Raw genomic sequence first — 16,877 nt, forward strand, 5'->3', positions numbered from 1 at the left:
TTTACATTGTACATTAATGATCTGCCAGACTCATGTCCTACAGCAGGATTTCAGATGTATGCTGACGATGCAGTGGTTTATGTGCGAGGGAAAAGTGTGCATGCAGTTTCTGAGGAACTGGCAAAACACCTGCAAACTGTGGCAGTTTGTTTTCAAAACACAGGTCTGTCATTGAATGTTAAAAAAAAACATGTCAGTTTGCTTTGCCTCAAGATTCAAGTCCATATCCGAAGAACTAAATGTACAGATAAATGGTCATATGATCCTGCAGGTCTCAGAGGTAAAGTACCTGGGCCTTGTATTTGACTCTCAACTTAAATTTGACAGTCACATCAAAAAAATCATTGTGTGGCCAAAGCAAATCTTTACACATTCAGACTGATCAGGAACTACCTCCCGTTTCATGCTGCTCACACTTTCATGCACGCCATGATCTTCTCGCATATTAGTTATTGCATCTGCTCATGGTCTCAGGCCACCGCCACTACAGTCAAGCCATTACAAATGATTTATAACAGAGCGGTCAAAATCCTAGATGCCCATTAGGTCACATCATTGTATCAGTCTGAGGAATTTAAACATTTTATCTTTTGAAAATGTTATCACATTTTCCCAGCTGAAGCTGATGCATAAATGTTCGAACCAGCAAACCCCACAGGTCTTGAGTGAGTGTATAGTTCCACTCAGGGCTGTGGGTACAAGGACTAGAGGAGCTCAGAACGGAAACTATCAGATCCCGAAACTAAACACTTAATTTGGACAATCAGCTTTCTCTGGACAAGGCACTAAAGCCTGGAACTTGATACTAACAAAACAATAAAAGATGTACGTATAATAGCCTATAGTAATCATAATCATAATAAAAGATTGAAATATGCAAAGAGATGTATAAGTTTGTAAGGAATTGGGATCATTTAAAGCAACAACCAGCACAATTTAAAGCCACACTAATTAATATTTAGGATCATGCTGTTGCCAAAACCAAAAAACATGTCCCTAATGAGCAGATTGACACACGCTCAAAAAATGCTATGAGTAATTACAGAATGGATTTAGGTTAGGACCTAATCTATTTAAATCTCATACTTAAGTCACATTTCCATGGAGACGAGCTGGAGACGTCCCGCTCCCAGTAAAGTTAAAGTCAGGTCTGAGGAAAGATAAGTCTCTCAAATGAAAGGCACACGTTTGTTTAGGTATTTGCAACAATAAAAATATCAAAGAAAAACAAAGCTAGCACTTAACTCTATTTATTGGGTGAAATGTTATGTGGTGTGTCTTTAAATGCTACAAAGACAGAGACATAAAGCCTAAATGTCATTACTAGTGGCTGGTTTCACACTGTACGGATCTGAAGGTTGTTAATTGTCTGTCTGCAGCTATCCATTATTGGCATTTGTGTGATAAGGAACCACAGCCTATGATACTGGATGGAGAATTGTGCCAGCTTATTGATTGACTGCGGTCAGACAAAGACTCATGTTCTTTATTATTATTGATTGACTGCGGAATTCTTCCGCAGTCAATTATTGGTTTTCATGTTCTTTATTATTATTCCTCTTCCATCTTTTTCCCGATTTTCTCCAGCTTTCAGCACCTTCATGCTTTGTGCAATTTATGCAAGTTATGCATCAAAACGTTCCGCATGTTGAGGAGAAGGGTGCTATTACTTTTGGGACTTCTGCAACTTACGGTTTTTCCGCAATCGGCCAAAATGTCGGAGATTTTTCCCATTGACTTATAATGGGGCTGCCGCAAATCCATGCTTTTCTGCACTTTTTTCTGCATTTTATGCAATTTTTGCACTTTGTGCATGTTCAGCTTATGCAACTTGTGGGTTTTGAGAAAAAATTGGCCTTCTGCAGTTTTCCAGTTTTTTTATACGAGAGTTTGAAGTTTTTGCATTAGTGTGTATGTGCGAATCCAGCCAATGGGGAGACTCCAGGACTTTCAGCCATTTGTGCAGCTTCTGCCAATCAAGCACTGAGGCCATTTCAACAGTTTGACCAGTTTATGGAATATAAACGTTTATGCAATATTAATAATTTATGCAAAGTAACCACTTTATGGGATTTAACCAGTTAATGCATTTTAAAGCGTTTATGCAATTTACATAATTTATGCAAATTAACCCATTCATGCATTTTACCACTTTATGCAGTTTATGCAACATGACATTTTATGCATTTTACCAGTTTATGCAAATTTGATTATGCAATTTGAATAGTTTATGCAATTTCTGCATTCGCTTTCCGCATTTCCGCAGTCAATCGCAATGGCGCAGCCATTGCATTTCTAGTTGCTATTGTTATTATTATTAGTATTATCAGAATTCTTTATTTGCGCATTTTTCATTGTTATTTGAACAAGTTCAGATCATTAAATGTTTACCTGCATGGATCTGGAATAGGTGAATAGTGACATCTACCGGTCACACTAATCACTGGGTCGTTGGTTTTATGTTGATTAAAGTGTTTTGTTTGGTTTCGTCTTACGTTGTTATAATAATCGATATTTGATGGTAATATTTAAAATAATACAATCAAAATATATTAAATTTAGGTCTTATAGCCTGCCTTTTTTGTTGCCTTTGACCATTCTTAAAACGGTTTAAGCCGCTTCCTCCTACGTCATGCGTCAGTAGCCAATCCAAATGCAGTTGTATGCGTAAATCTGCTGTAGATTCATTGCACTAATCGTATTATTTAACAGCAACAAAGGCGAATTTATTTCAAACCGTTAGCGTGGGCACAATGGAAAAGCACTGTTCGCTGGTGCGTCGAAGTGTTGTCTGTTTGGGCGCTATGGTTCGCTTTTGGAGTTGAGCTGATCGCCTTCATGAATGAAAGACCATCAAGCGAAGGTAAATGTGCAGATCACTGAAATGTTCAAACGCGTGTTTTTCCAAACAGGCAGAGCGCAATGATTAGGCGTCAACAGCCTTCAACAAAGACAATGCATACGTGAAATAAGCTTGAAGATGCCCAATTCTCAATACGGGGCGTTCAAGTGTCCAATTTCAGGAACGTGCGTCCCGATTAGACTGCACACGCGCCCAACGTCAGCTCGACTCCTGGTTCCGACAATTTGTCTCTGTCACTCTCCTCTTCAACCTGTCCCCCATCATCATTAATCATCGATGGCGTATTTAGCGTGAAATGTAAATACTTTTAGAAACAGTATTTACACCCTTGTGATAAACTATATGAAATGTATTAATTAACAGTGTTAAGAGGCTGTAATAGTTGTGCATGTATGGTATTGTATAGATGTCCTAAGGGAGGCGCAGGAGCTGCACGAAGATGAAGGTGTCCAGCTCCAGATGGGCTTTCACACTTGGCTTCCTGGTTGGGACGTGCTGTGTGTACGTGTTCCTGCGTCAGGTGTGGTTCGAGAGGAGCTACCCCGTGCTCACTGAGGCCCAGGAGAAAGGAACAGTCTTCAAAGACAAACTGACTAACTGGAGCAAACATGGCTTTGCACTGGTCAACCTTATCCATCCTAATCACACAGGTAAGAGGGGTTTCCAGATTGATTGATTGATTGATTGATTGATTGATTGATTGATTGATTGATTGATTGATTGATTGATTGATTGATTGATTGATTGATTGATTGATTGATTGATTGATTGATCAACTTTGTCTTGGGCACATTGCCCGCAGGTGCTGCTCACACAACCATTCAAATTCAAATGCAAATACAAGCAAATAATCAATTCAAATGATCTGACGTCACGGTAGTGTGGCGGTTAAGGGCTCGATCCCACCTGGACGGGTCTTTCTGTGGAGTTTATTTGTTCTCCCCGTGTCCGCGTAGGGTGCTCTGGTTTCCCCTACCACCAAAAACACTAAAGACTTGTACAATAGGCCAGGATGAATGAGAGTGTGTTTGGGAATGAGACTGGGGAAAACGGATGTTAATTAGCCCATGGCTACAATCCGGCGTGGCGTATTTTCATGCATGACCAATGTGAGTTCATTAACATGCACAATCTCAAACTAAACAAAACAAAAAAACAGTTGCAATTAAGACTCTTTACCTGCGATATATAGAACAAACAGCGTATGTCGTGTGTGTAAAAGAGACATAGAGTAGGGGAAGACTGAGAGCTTGTATCTCTTGCTCTGTAACATCTGATGGGAGAGTTTCATATTCACCAGTCAGAAAATGGGAGAGATTCTCAATGATTTTCTGAGCTTGGATGGGGACAGAGCTTTCAAAAAATGTCTTTCAGGGAAGGGAGCTCTTTCTTCCTAGGCAGCCTCCTGACCCTCAGGACTAGTCTCTCAATTTGTGTTTTGCTCTGCACCATTGGACGACCATTCCATGCAACAATGGTAGAAGTGATTCAGCATTTCTGTGCTCACAATAAACAGACGTCTTCTGAAATAGTGTAGAGAGTAGCGTCTTTTGGACAGGTTTAGCAGGTTATCAATGCCCACACCCAGATACTTTAAGAACTTACAACAAGATAATGTCTCTGTTGTGCCCTGGCTCAAGGGCCGGCCCTGGGCTTAGGCACCCTCTGCTGGAGGGGGCGCCGAACTGCGGGTTAATTTTTTAACCCCATGCTCCCGCCATCTACAGCATTGTTCAAAGTTCAATCTTGCCTAAATTGGCCAGGGCAAGTGCTGGTCCTCATATCTTCATAGTATGAACATACAAATGACACCACCCAAATAGAGGGCCGTGTATATATAGATTTCCATTATATAGTTTTCCATTGACGTCACACTCTGGCACAGTTCCATTTGGCGCCATCTTGTGTGTCAGGGGTCTAATTGTTTGTGTTACGGATCATTGATAATATCGTGAAGAAAACGTCTCAATATCCCAAAAGTAATTCATCACTAAGGAACAGAAACAGAAAAACTTTCATACAAGAGATTTAAACTATGGCCATCGACCGCTCGTCCCGGGTGTCGGGGTCTGACTTTACGGTGCAGCCTGTGCTTATTCCGCCCTGTGTCTGTGTCTGAGTCTCATGTCTTGGCTGATAAATGTGATTGACATTTGAGTTGTTATAAATATGGTGCAGAATAAAATATAATAAATTAACATATTGTCTGGCACTCACAGTAAGAAGGTCCTGCGTTTGATTCACACCGTTCTGTGTGGAGTTTGAATGTTTCCTCCAGGTGCTCTGGTGTCCTAAACATGTACAATAGGTGTCAGGACTCTCCTGAAAAAAGTGGGACTTTTGTAGATAAATAAACGTAAAATACAAATTAAAGTACTGCCACTTTTATCAGTAAACATAGGTGCTACTTGCCTTGATTTGTCTCCAGATATTGATAGCTAGTAAAGCACACATGCAATTGCCATGAAACCATAGATGTCCAATTACACTGTAATAACATGAAATGACCCTGGAAAAAAACTTTGTTAAAAATGTTGCTATGGAAGTTGCCTGGGCGATTGACGGATTACATACACATAGTGTGCTTTATATTCCTAAACTTAGCCATCTGACTCTTGTGTCTTCTTTTTAGAGGAGGATAGCCAGGTTGCAGATTCGCTATACCAGAAAGTGCGAGTGCTGTGCTGGGTGATGACTGGGCCACACAACCTGGAGAGCCGTGCGCGTCACATCAGAGCCACCTGGAGTCGCCACTGTAACCTGGTCCTGTTCATGAGCTCTCAGCAGGACACCGACTTCCCTGCTGTTGGCCTAGGCACTAAGGAGGGCCGCAGCCAACTCTACTGGAAAACCATCCGTGCATTTCACTACGTCTATGAACACCATTCACAAGATGCAGACTGGTTCCTCAAAGCAGACGATGACACTTTTGTGGTCGTGGACAACCTGCGCTGGCTCTTGTCCAATCACACGCCAAGAGAGCCGATATATTTTGGGAAACGCTTTAAACCTTACACCAAGCAGGGCTACATGAGCGGAGGGGCGGGGTACGTGCTCAGCAAAGAGGCCCTCAAGAGGTTTGTGGAAGGATTTCGGACAAAAGTTTGCAAGCACACCACCCCTGTGGAGGACCTGGCGCTAGGACAGTGCTTGGAAAAGATGGGCGTCATAGCGGGGGATTCCAGGGACTCGCTGCACAGGGAGACTTTTCATCCTTTTGTACCAGAGCACCATTTAACGGGAAAATTCTCCAGAAACTTCTGGTATGGGAGCTACTGCTATTACCCTATTATTGAGGCAAGTATCAGCATAAACAACATAAATAACATCAAATTTTATGTTTATTTGTTCTATTTGTCTAATTAAGATGGTTGAAATATGAATAGTATCTTCGAAACCTTTTTACTGTTAAAACATTTAAAAGAAAGTGAGAGAAAGAAAAACCAAGACACTCTTCCTGCATCAAAATTTTTTATTTACATTTTCTCCAAAAAGTCTTCATTTCAAGTGGCAAATATATAATTGAATAAACATCGCTTAAAGAAATCTATTACTATAATTTACATTTATAGACTTTAAATGAGATATCACTTTGAAATAGAAGGCTTTGAGAATTTTGAAGCAGGAAATGTATCTTTTTGTTGTTGTTTTTCTCTCAGGTCAGGTCACCAACGAGCACCTTTGTCATGGATTATTTGAGAAAGCTTTGAAATTTTACTTTTCATACAAGTGTTGGGTAATAATAATATTATAATACTGAAAAAGTAAAAGTTACTTGATACTATCCACCTCTAACATCACTAGATCTTTTTTGAGAAACCAGATCAAAATTTTAGACAATTTTACATCAAACTGTAAAGCATTCTCTTTACACCGAAAAGGACTAATCATGAACAAAGAAATAATTGATTATTTTGCCCATTCTAAATCTGCGCCTGACCTCTGAATATATAGCGTGTGTTAAAATAGAAACGAGTACAGTTTGAGTACATGATTGCAGCTGTGACAATGTCCAGCACACAACAGGGAAAATTGCAGGATTTGTTGTCGATGCTAATTTACAATACTTTGCAATTAAAATGAAGGGGCAATTACTGTTTGTGTCAGACAGTGGCTGGGCTGAACTCAGCATTATATAAAAGTAATTGTGTTTTCATAAACAGTCAAGTAGGTTGTGTGTGTGTGTGACCTAATGATGGAAACAAAATATATTACAATTCTCTGAACAAAATAATGTCATATCCGCCACTTAACCCACTGAAAGTTGATAACATGTGTGTTTCAGCTTCGGTTTGATTTCACTGACGTTGGTGATGTGTTCCTAGGGTCCACAGTGCTGCTCGGATCTGGCAGTGTCATTCCATTATGTGGAGGCAGCGCTGATGTACACTCTGGAGTACTACACCTATCACCTGAGGGCATATGGGTACTGGCCGCGGTATTTGCCCCCTCATCACCACAGCCTCTCCCCCCTCCCTCACATGCCCGCTGTTACCGCGGTGCACAAAGGCGCTCAGGAGGAGATACAGCGGAGGAACCTCACGACCGTAAGCTCCTCCTTCACTGCGAATCAAACCCAGGCAAAAACAGAAGAAACCCGTCGAACATACGGCCACAATGATGATGGAGCTACAGTCAGACATGAACAACATCACTGAATTCACCAAGCAGGGAGTCATTTTGTGCATGTTGGACTTTGTCAGTTAGAATTATTTGAACTGTCAATTTTACAGTTTTATTTATCAAAGGTGGAGTATTTTTCTTTTCATCTTTCATAAACATTATCAGTCTGTTTCACACATAGTATTTAAACTTGTTCAAATGAAATATTTAGTCTTCTGATGACAATTGTTATGTTGATTTGTTTGTCAAAGCTGTCGTAACCTATTTTTAAGCCATTTGTTTGATCAGAAATCAGTCAAATCCTCACATATTTGATGACACATATTCAGATTCTCTCAGTCTTCAATAAAACTGAGAAAATCAGTATTCTCACATTCTCACTACCAAAACCCCAGTACCTGTGCCCAATCAAGTCTGTATTAGCCAGTGCAGAATTCTGGTTCTGAGCTTTCAAATGAGGCGTGTCATGGTGTTCAAAGCTTGTATCCTCAATAGGTAACTTAATAAAGCAGTTTTTAAATACCCACTTTCTACAATGTCATATGACAAATTTCAGTGCCTATTTAGCTTTAAACAAATCTCGACTGGGCAAACAAGTGAATTTTTCCATTGTGAGATCAATAAAGTCTTATGTTACTAACCAACTAGTTTATTATTTACAAAGTATTAAGGCAACAATGGGTTACACTTTGTTTTATTAAACTTGATGATGTTGATGCACATTGTTTTTAAAAAGCCATGATGATGATTTTAGAAATGCTTTAATTTCTCTTTGGAGTGACATGGGATACTCTGATGTCAGTGCTGCTGTTTGATAAATGTGGTACAATACATGACTGAATAAATCCTTTTGTCAAATGTTTTATGTTTTGTAACATTGTTGTTGTTAACATTCCAGACAGAGAAAAGACATGACCAATCGCAAACAATAACTTATGTATACAAAAAATATTTTTATTTGACATTTTAGCAAAACGGCATACTGTGTTAAACCCATGATTTTACTTTTAGGTATCGGATCAAACATTTACAATCTGAGTTTCATTTACAATCCCATTTTCAAGTGGTGTCACGATCCTTGGTAATTTGGCTGTGTCTGATGGTAAAGGAGAGGACTCAGAATATTGCTACAGACCCTGAAGAAGCCTGCAACAAAGGAACACATTCAGTTGTGAACATTCGTATTTACATGTTTGAAGACTTTCCACATAAAGTGATTGCCGGCACACAAAGCAGTAGAAATGTATGTGACAGCGCAGTTTCATTTAAACCTACCAAAGCATGAACAGATCAGTATATTATATATATATATATATATATATATATATATATATATATATATATATATATATATATATATATATATATATATATATATATATAAACCCTTTATATATGTATAAAGGTTTTTTTTTTCTGATAGTGAAAGTTCAAGAAGAAAGAATCACTCACCTCAGTCTGCATTTGTTGAGAAAAACCCCTCTCCTCTCTGGGCTCTCTCTCCTCCAAGGGCCATTATCTGTGCGAGCACATATTACCAGACGGACTCGTAAAGATATATTGCGCAGAGGATGAGGAGCGCAGACAATGTACCACATAATATGTACACAGAGTTCACAATGGCTCAATATTGTGGGAGATGTCACTTACCAGGCTCCGAGTTTCTCTTCCCCATAAGACCAACAAAGATGTCATGCATTTCCCCTAATAGGAGAGGAGAAGGTGGTTATGAAAACCTGAAACCACATTAAGCAGGAAGCATTTCATATTTACTTTTATTTGGGGACTGAACGGGGTTTGGTTCTGTGGGGAGAAAAATAAATTAGTTAATATATATCCGTGTATTAGATTTACTAAAAGCTCTTAAACATTATGAATATTACCTGCGCTTCTTCTGCCCATCAATCCCACAAAACTGTCGTAATCCAAATCGCTATACCTCTTCAGAATGTTTCTTTTCAGATTATCCAAACGGTCTACGGTTTGCTGTAAAGCCACATTTTGAAGGGAAAATTATATGAAGAAAAAAAAATAAAACTTAATGTGGACATGAACATCGCTTTGTCTGGATAAAGAAAATGACCTACTTCAGAACTTGACGTGCGCGCGTCCTGTTCGTCACACCTAGACTGGCCGCACCGAAGTTTTATGACGAAAAAAAGCGCTACTAACAACACACCCGTCCTCATTTTAGCACCGACCTGCACAAGAGAAAATCACATTTAAAATTATTTGCTGTCATTGGGGGAAACAAAACCTTTAAGAACAAGCAAAGTTGTGCGTAATCCGTGCGTAAAACGACAATACCTTTTTTACCTTTATGAATCTATAAGTTTATCTTGGAAATACCAAAAATAACTTAAAACAACACAAAAGTCTACCTGTTTGGAGACTCTTGTCCGTGTGGTTTGGAGCCAGCAGCGGAGTGGAGCCTGACCTGGTCCTGCTGTCGGTGTCTTCTGGATAAAGGAGGCTGAACAGCTGGATACCTGCGCGATGTCAATCAGCGACTGGAGCGTAGGAGGAACCACACCGGCTTTTATATCTCGCTGTGCACGGATACGTAGGCTCGCTCATTGATGACCAATGCGATGTCCCACCATCTCCGCCGCACGCGCACTCCACAAAAGGGGCAAAAGTCTTTATTACGTCACTCTCTACGTCCGTGGTCCCAACTCCAGCACTTGACGTTGACGTGAGTATTTGGTAGAACTTAAAGTTAATTTTAAGTTGAATCCGTGTGTTGTTTTTTTTGTCCCTCCAGTCAACATGGTCAACGCACTAATCTTTTTAGGAAGTAATTACACAGATAGCAGCTGCTTCTTGCTAATGCAGTCTATGCACAGTCCTATTCTGAAATCCTCTGCACAATGTTCAGTCACACAGAAAATGGACTGTACACTACCCTCTTAGTTAATGCAATGTGAAGCAACATCATCGGCATTTTAAATGACAAGTTAAGCAGTTTTCAGAGTGCTAATGCTCTTTGGGTGGATTATGTAAATGCTATGCGTGCCATTATCTGACATCTGATGACAGGTTTTGACAGCAAGCCGAGTTGTCATGACTGTAGTTGTTTGGACAGACACATCTTCATAGCAACATTGACACATAGAGTAACACGCCACACACACATGGTCACTCTCATTGGTGATGGATTCCTCCAAAACTGCCATGACAGGTGCGGGGACACATATTGGCTTTGCTACATGGCATTTTGCATTGGATATCGAATTTAAGGAGAATTAGTGATAACCATTTTGCTGGTAAAACATACTTTAACATGCAGTGGTAAAAATGCACCCCCATGATCTCATTAGTAACAGCAGGGTGGCTTAATGCCCATCACAAACCTATGATTTTCACAAGCAATTACACAGCAGTACAAACCTAAAACCATAAATATTTGAGTGGAGCAAACTTTCAGATCGTGGAGGCAAAAACAGCGGGGGATGCTGTGACCAAGGGCTCACTTTACTGCATGTGACACCATCAGCAAAGCACTCGGCACCTGTCCAGCCAGTGCATTTCACAAAAGGTTATATGTTCCATGTTTTAGTAATGACTCTCCATTTACATACTTGTCCAGTTCCTGTATAGAGTGAGGGCGGGGGTCTCATGATGGGAGACTCTGAAGTGGGGAAGTCACTAATTGCATATTCAATAATTGATGAGGTTTTTTTGTTTTTTTTTCATACGCTTAGGTAATCAGAGCCACCATCTTTCTGGACAACAGTGAGTTTGTTTACCCCGCACCACCATGACAGGGGAAGTAAATCTCACGCCCAGAAGCTAAGATATGCACAGTGGGGCAAAAACCTCCTACAATTCATCACATCTATAGACACATGTAGCCGCTGGTTTGTAGAGATCTCTTGTATTGGATTTCAATGCCATTCGTTTTCAAGTATGAAAGAAAAAAAAAACTCACGCAAAGTCACATTTAGGTCTCACAGGAGGTCCATGAACATGACAGGTCAGCACGGTGCCCACGGCTTGGAGCCTCAACAAGTGTGGCAGCTTTGAAACCCTTTGTGTTCCATCGAAAAGCAGTCAAGGTTATGAGGAAGTGTATGTATCCGAGCCACCTCAATTGCACAAACAGTTTGCAGGTGTTAAGTGATTTCTATGATGCGGAACTGAGTGCCGAGTACACACATGTGGCCTTGAACGAATGAGGTGGACACATGAAAATCCTGTTTATTTGCCCGTACTGTGAGTGAAGTACCTTCAAAATTACAGAATTGAAAGTGTCCAAACCAGAAATTAAATACCTTTTAAAACCCTGATATGTCATCATAGTATGAAGACTGAATCATGAATGAGTGGATCCTTTCACCCTGTCCCTTTTGAAGTCCCAACAGTAAATTATCTGCTTCTTAACATAATGCTTCAATGGATATTACACCAAATACCTTTCCAGATATTCTCCATTGATCTCTGCTGGGGAATGATATTTTTTGTATGAAATTGTGTTCCTGTAATTCTGTTTAAGCATCATCTTCTGAACTTATAAACAAGAACTCCAGAAAGTTTTTGGTTTTTGGTTTTTATCTTTTAATTTGAGATAATTCATTGCAATAGCACAGTAATAGGAAGGTTAAGGTTGAAGCTGGGGGTTTTGGTAGAGAATAAATATACTTTTGCTACGACAGAGTGTGTTGTACACACGGGTGTGAAACATGCACATGCTTGAACAGTTCGGATGTGCAAATCATAGAAACAAGTTTCACTGTTGAACAGGAAGAATCAGGTACCCCAGATTTAAGGAATACTTTAGTGTCCCCAAAAGGAAATCTGTCCTCTGCATTTGACCTATCCTTCGATGCACTGGGTAGGGCTGAATGATATTGAAGTATCTTGCGATATGTGATACAGCTGTGCAATATCGCAATATTGATATTATTATGATATTTCACTAAACCATTTCAACACAGTGTGTTCCATTCTAATTATTGTGTGTTGTTGTTTCCCTGCATCTTGGCTTGGACACTCTTGAAAAAATGATTTTTAATTTCAATGAGTTTTATCCTGGATGAATAAAGGTCAAATAAAATAAATAAACAAATTGTAAGTCACTATCCACCCATCCATTTTCTTCCTCTTTATCCGGGGCCAGGTTGCAGAGGCAGAAGTCTGAGCAGAGGTGTCCAGACTTCCCGATCCACACACACCTCCTCCAGCTCCAGCTCTGGAGGGACCCCGAGTCGACTCCAGGCCAGCTTGGGGACATAGTCCCACCAGCGTGACCGGGCTCTTCCAAGAGGGAGGTGGCCAGGAGGCATCTGGAACAGATGTGACGTGAAGGAGCAGCGACTCTACTCCAAACTCCTCCTTGGTAACTGAGATCCTCTCCCTATCTCGAAGGGTGTGCCCAGCCACCGTGCGAAGGAAGCTCATTTCGGCTGCTTGCATCTGCGATCTTGTCCTTTCGGTCACTACCTAGATTTCATGACCATAGGTGAGGGTGGGAAAATAAATCGAGATTTTTGCCCCTTCACTCAGCTCCCTTTTCACCACAACAGTCCGATACAGTGACCGGATCACTGCTGATGCTGCACCGATTCATCTATCGATCTCACACTCCATCCGTCCCTCACTCGTGAACACAACCCGAGATACTTGAACTCCTCCACTTGAAGCAAAGACTCTCCACCGACCATGGCCTCGGATTTGGAGGTGCTGATCCCCAAGTCACTAGTTTTTCAGTGGACAAAGACAAAAATTCAACAAAAAATTTACCACAGGGGCAACCTGTAAGGAGCCGAAGACCCATCTCCAGATGTGGGGCCAGACTGATGGTCAGTATCACAGGGACCTACCTATAGTGCATGTTTTTAGTGGAAGGGGAAACCGGAGTATACCCGGAGGAAACCAGACACGGGGAGAACTTGCAAACTCATCATCTCAACATCAGTGGGTAAACAATCGATGATGAACGCCCTGTTTCTATATTAACAAGAAAATGCCACCAGTCATTTACAGTCTTATACTGAGTTAGGGTCAGCATGAATCATATTTTTGTGAGATAAGAATAAGGTTAGGTATGTGTCCTGTTTACATGTAATTGCCATTGTTGCCATACACCTTTGGGTAACCTGATCTTCCCACGCTCTTACCACCGTTAAGTACTTCCCTGTGTCGTGAATTGTAATGTTGGCCTGGGGGCCCCCCTCTGCATGATTTGTCTTTAAAAGAACAAAGAAGTCTCGCGTTGTCTAGGGACCTGTTGCGTGATGTTTGGATCATCATCTGTTGAGCCTAGAGTACAATCACAGTGCCATCCCTCTTCAGTCCCTCTAATGGTACTGCCAATCATTCATTTGTGCATGCGTTCAGGCCCAAGAGCGGAAAGACAGCGCCGCACTGCACTGTCGGGAGGGGGCCTGTGATGTCACTTCGCAGCACACCCATCCTTGTAAGGAGAAGATGCTCCGAAAAATGACGCCCTCAATAATAGCGCGGACTTTATTAAACGTGTGACGGCGAGAGCAAAAATCAGAGGGTGTAATTTTGAGTTGTGCACCGTGTAATGTCAGTTAGTACAGAGGGAATTGCACATGTGTGAACCATCGGGCACGACACCTCTTTTCACACGACTGGGCCCTTCCTGCTGTTTGGCTGTTGCTGGTGGCGACGCACGGCTAAAATAATCCGATTCCCGGTTTGGCGGCACAAGATCATAAGACACACCTGTCAATAATTGAGTTAATGGGCACTAATCTGAAGGGAGAGTCTATATGTGAGAGAGCCCACTTCGGCGAGAGTCCTCCTCCGGGCATGGAAAATGACTGTGATGGGTGTGTTTGTGATTCCACCCACTCAGGCCTCATCGGTGACTGCTGAGGTCCCCAAATGTCACTTCCATCTGAATGTTGATTTGCAAATAGACATTGATTTGCTCATAAAGTCTATTAGGGTTACAGTAAGTTGGACGTTTCCACTAAGTACTTCTGGGAGTCGTTTGTTGTGTTATTGCTTCAGTTCAAATAATACGTGGGTCAAAATCTATTATTTGTGGGTCAGAAATGTATCTTTATCGTGACGTGGAGTTTGACATAGAGTATGGTTTAACACGCACGCACACACACACACAAACACACATCTAAATATTTTATGCATACTGTAGAGAGGGCAATTTGTGTGCAACATATTCACCATCTAAAAGAATCATCTTTTTTTTCTGCTGAAATGAAGGTGGCAGCGTCTGTAAGTCATCAGTGCCCAGACCCTTTGGTCAAATAGATGTAATCACGATCCTGATTGGCTGGCCTTAGATGTGATTCTAGACTCTGACTCACTGCAAATCCGCCATCAATCTTCAGGAGAAACTTCAGGCTTTTGGAAAATGTTGGGTGTGTGCTATTGAAAAGGGCAGTAAGAGGATATATTTATATATTAGTGATGACGTCATAAGACACACAAAACATTTAGTAAAACAAGTGAATGTAATTAAAAAAAGCTTGATAAAAAAAAACACAACTCTTGAGATATGGGACGAGAAAAGCAGTTAAAATTCATTCAATTTATTTTACACTTCAAAGCTTTTTGCTTTTGAATTTAGGGAAAAGGTAACCAAATGTCTACAGTTGCTTCAAAATAAATTCACTGATTGCCTTTTTGCCTTTTTCTGCAAACTGCAAACACATTTCTTCTCTTGAGACACTGAAGAGGCACCAAGAGCCCCCCACACCTGCAGCACAGGGGGCGTCAGAAGAGGTGCTACAGGAAACAAAAAAGGGACAAAAGAGGTATCCGGGGCGAGACTCACAGCTAAGCTACACCAGCATTCTATTCCTATTGTTCTGGCTAATGGACATTCACTGGGGAATAAAACAAATTAACTGCTAAGCTCTTCCCAGAAGATGCTGAAAGACAGTTGTGGAGCGGAGGGAGCTGCGCAGAAGGAAGAGGAAGGAGGAGGTGGAGCTGACCAGTGCAGGACACCACGCTCTGAAACAGGAACAAACCCAGGAGGTGCTGCACTATGTTTCAGAGGATCAGAGTTTCATCCGGGTGATACAGTTTCCTCTATCTCCAAAAACATGCTGGTCAGGTCGGCCCACAGTGGCGGTTCAGTCGCAGCGGCTCAGGACTAACACCTGAACACTATTTCATTGTACTCTTTTACAATGACAAATAAAGCACTTACTTACTGTGTGGTATAACTACTCCAACAAGTACAGTTACTTCAGAAAGTATCTATAATTCTCCTCAGGGTTAGGTGCCTATTATATATAAAAACATCTTCATATCTTGATAAAACATTTCCATGGTTTATCGCAGGCACCTGGAGAAGCCTGGCTGAAAGTGTGTACCGCTGTGGAAAGAAATGTTTAATTCACTGCAGCTAATAACAAAATGACCCTGGGTGTATTGCCTTGACCCTTGCGATGGTGACAGAGTCGTTTGTGAGAAATTGAGCCTTTGATGTGAAGATGTACACGACCTGCACCGGTGAGGGCACATGAGAACAGTTTTAATTTTCTATATGTTCTTAAAAAAATGATATTACATTTAGATCACTCACAATTTCAGCCACTGTTAAAGTGGTCTAATATCGTGGCCACACACAGTAATTCCTGGACGTTCTGATTGCAGAAATATGTGGAAAAGTGGTTCTTGATAGAGAGAAATCACCTCAGCTCCTTCAGCGTGAATAAGTGTTGGCAGTACGCTCAGAGTGGCTGACCCGCTGATCTCATCTACTTATTTGCATAGCTACAACCAGCTTGTAATAGTGTGTTGTTCCAAATGATAAAATCTGATCCAAGGAGTAGATACAGCTATAAGGAGAAAAAAAAACAGTTTTTTCTGTTTATTACATTGCCAAGCAGTGATTATCAGAATGGGACACACACAATATTTCAACAATGGTGCATCTCCCATGACACTACTCACTGATCTCATCTTGGGTGAAATAAAGGACATTACTACCATTTATTTAGACACCAACATGAAAGCATTTGTCATGGGAGGATGGTAGATGTTTTTGGTGCGTTCATGTTTGCTGAAGTTCAGTCATAAATCGCTGACCTGCATAAAGACCGTGACCAAGCTGAGGCTGAGCATGGAAATCCATTCAAAACAATAAAAAAGCTGGTGCTGAATGTCCGCTGGCGTGCGGTGCTCTCTCGCAGGAGATGAGTCGATGAAGCGCATTATTCATGGAGCACTCGGCTAATTTGCTGGTGCCGTTACCTTGAAGAAACAGCTTTTATTGCTTTCACTGTATGAAGGTCCAGGTATTGATCGTTTGTGACACACCAAATGAGTGCTGTGGCTCTCACGGAGGAAGTGTCTGCATGTGTTGATAGAGGAATTAGTAGATGAGCTGCTCATTTTGAGTGACGAAGTTAGCATGGATTTGCAACCTGCTGTTTATTACAAA

General features: G+C 41.1%; 3 protein-coding genes across 4 annotated transcripts in view; 2 read left to right on the forward strand and 1 right to left on the reverse strand.

Moving 5' to 3' along the window:
* LOC306963986 (myosin light polypeptide 6) overlaps positions 1-16,877 on the forward strand; it is a 164,509-nt gene that overhangs the window by 25,528 nt on the left and 122,104 nt on the right. The gene's annotated exons all lie outside the window — the stretch shown is intronic.
* c1galt1la (core 1 synthase, glycoprotein-N-acetylgalactosamine 3-beta-galactosyltransferase 1, like a) lies at positions 3,276-7,521 on the forward strand (the record flags this gene model as incomplete). Its single annotated transcript, XM_079558287.1, has 3 exons — positions 3,276-3,513; positions 5,496-6,160; positions 7,189-7,521. Exons 1-3 carry the CDS (start codon positions 3,303-3,305, stop codon positions 7,519-7,521), a joined length of 1,209 nt encoding a protein of 402 aa, XP_079414413.1. The 5' UTR covers positions 3,276-3,302.
* tac3a (tachykinin precursor 3a) lies at positions 8,034-10,044 on the reverse strand. 2 transcript variants are annotated; one of them, XM_079558976.1, is made up of 7 exons: positions 9,924-10,044; positions 9,574-9,687; positions 9,370-9,472; positions 9,260-9,289; positions 9,137-9,190; positions 8,939-9,005; positions 8,034-8,632 (listed from the first exon to the last, which is right to left on the reverse strand). In XM_079558976.1, the coding sequence occupies exons 2-7, from the start codon at positions 9,673-9,675 to the stop codon at positions 8,614-8,616; spliced, it is 375 nt and encodes a 124-aa protein (XP_079415102.1). In that variant the 5' UTR covers positions 9,676-9,687; positions 9,924-10,044; the 3' UTR covers positions 8,034-8,613. The 2 variants fall into 2 exon arrangements, with proteins under 2 accessions (XP_079415102.1, XP_079415101.1); XM_079558975.1 differs by having other exon boundaries at positions 8,038-8,632; positions 9,868-9,991.

Source organism: Gobius niger (genome assembly GCF_951799975.1).
Source record: "Gobius niger genome assembly, chromosome: 6".
Classification (NCBI taxonomy): domain Eukaryota; kingdom Metazoa; phylum Chordata; class Actinopteri; order Gobiiformes; family Gobiidae; genus Gobius; species Gobius niger.

Bases quoted from the DNA above. Each gene is read 5' to 3' on its own strand.
- tac3a (XM_079558976.1), bottom strand. From the start codon at position 9,675: ATGAGGACGGGTGTGTTGTTAGTAGCGCTTTTTTTCGTCATAAAACTT. The intron at 9,473-9,573 runs GTAGGTCATTTT...GTGGCTTTACAG, and splicing joins CGCGCACGTCAAGTTCTGAA to CAAACCGTAGACCGTTTGGA. The intron at 9,290-9,369 runs GTAATATTCATA...TTCTCCCCACAG, and splicing joins GATGGGCAGAAGAAGCGCAG to AACCAAACCCCGTTCAGTCC.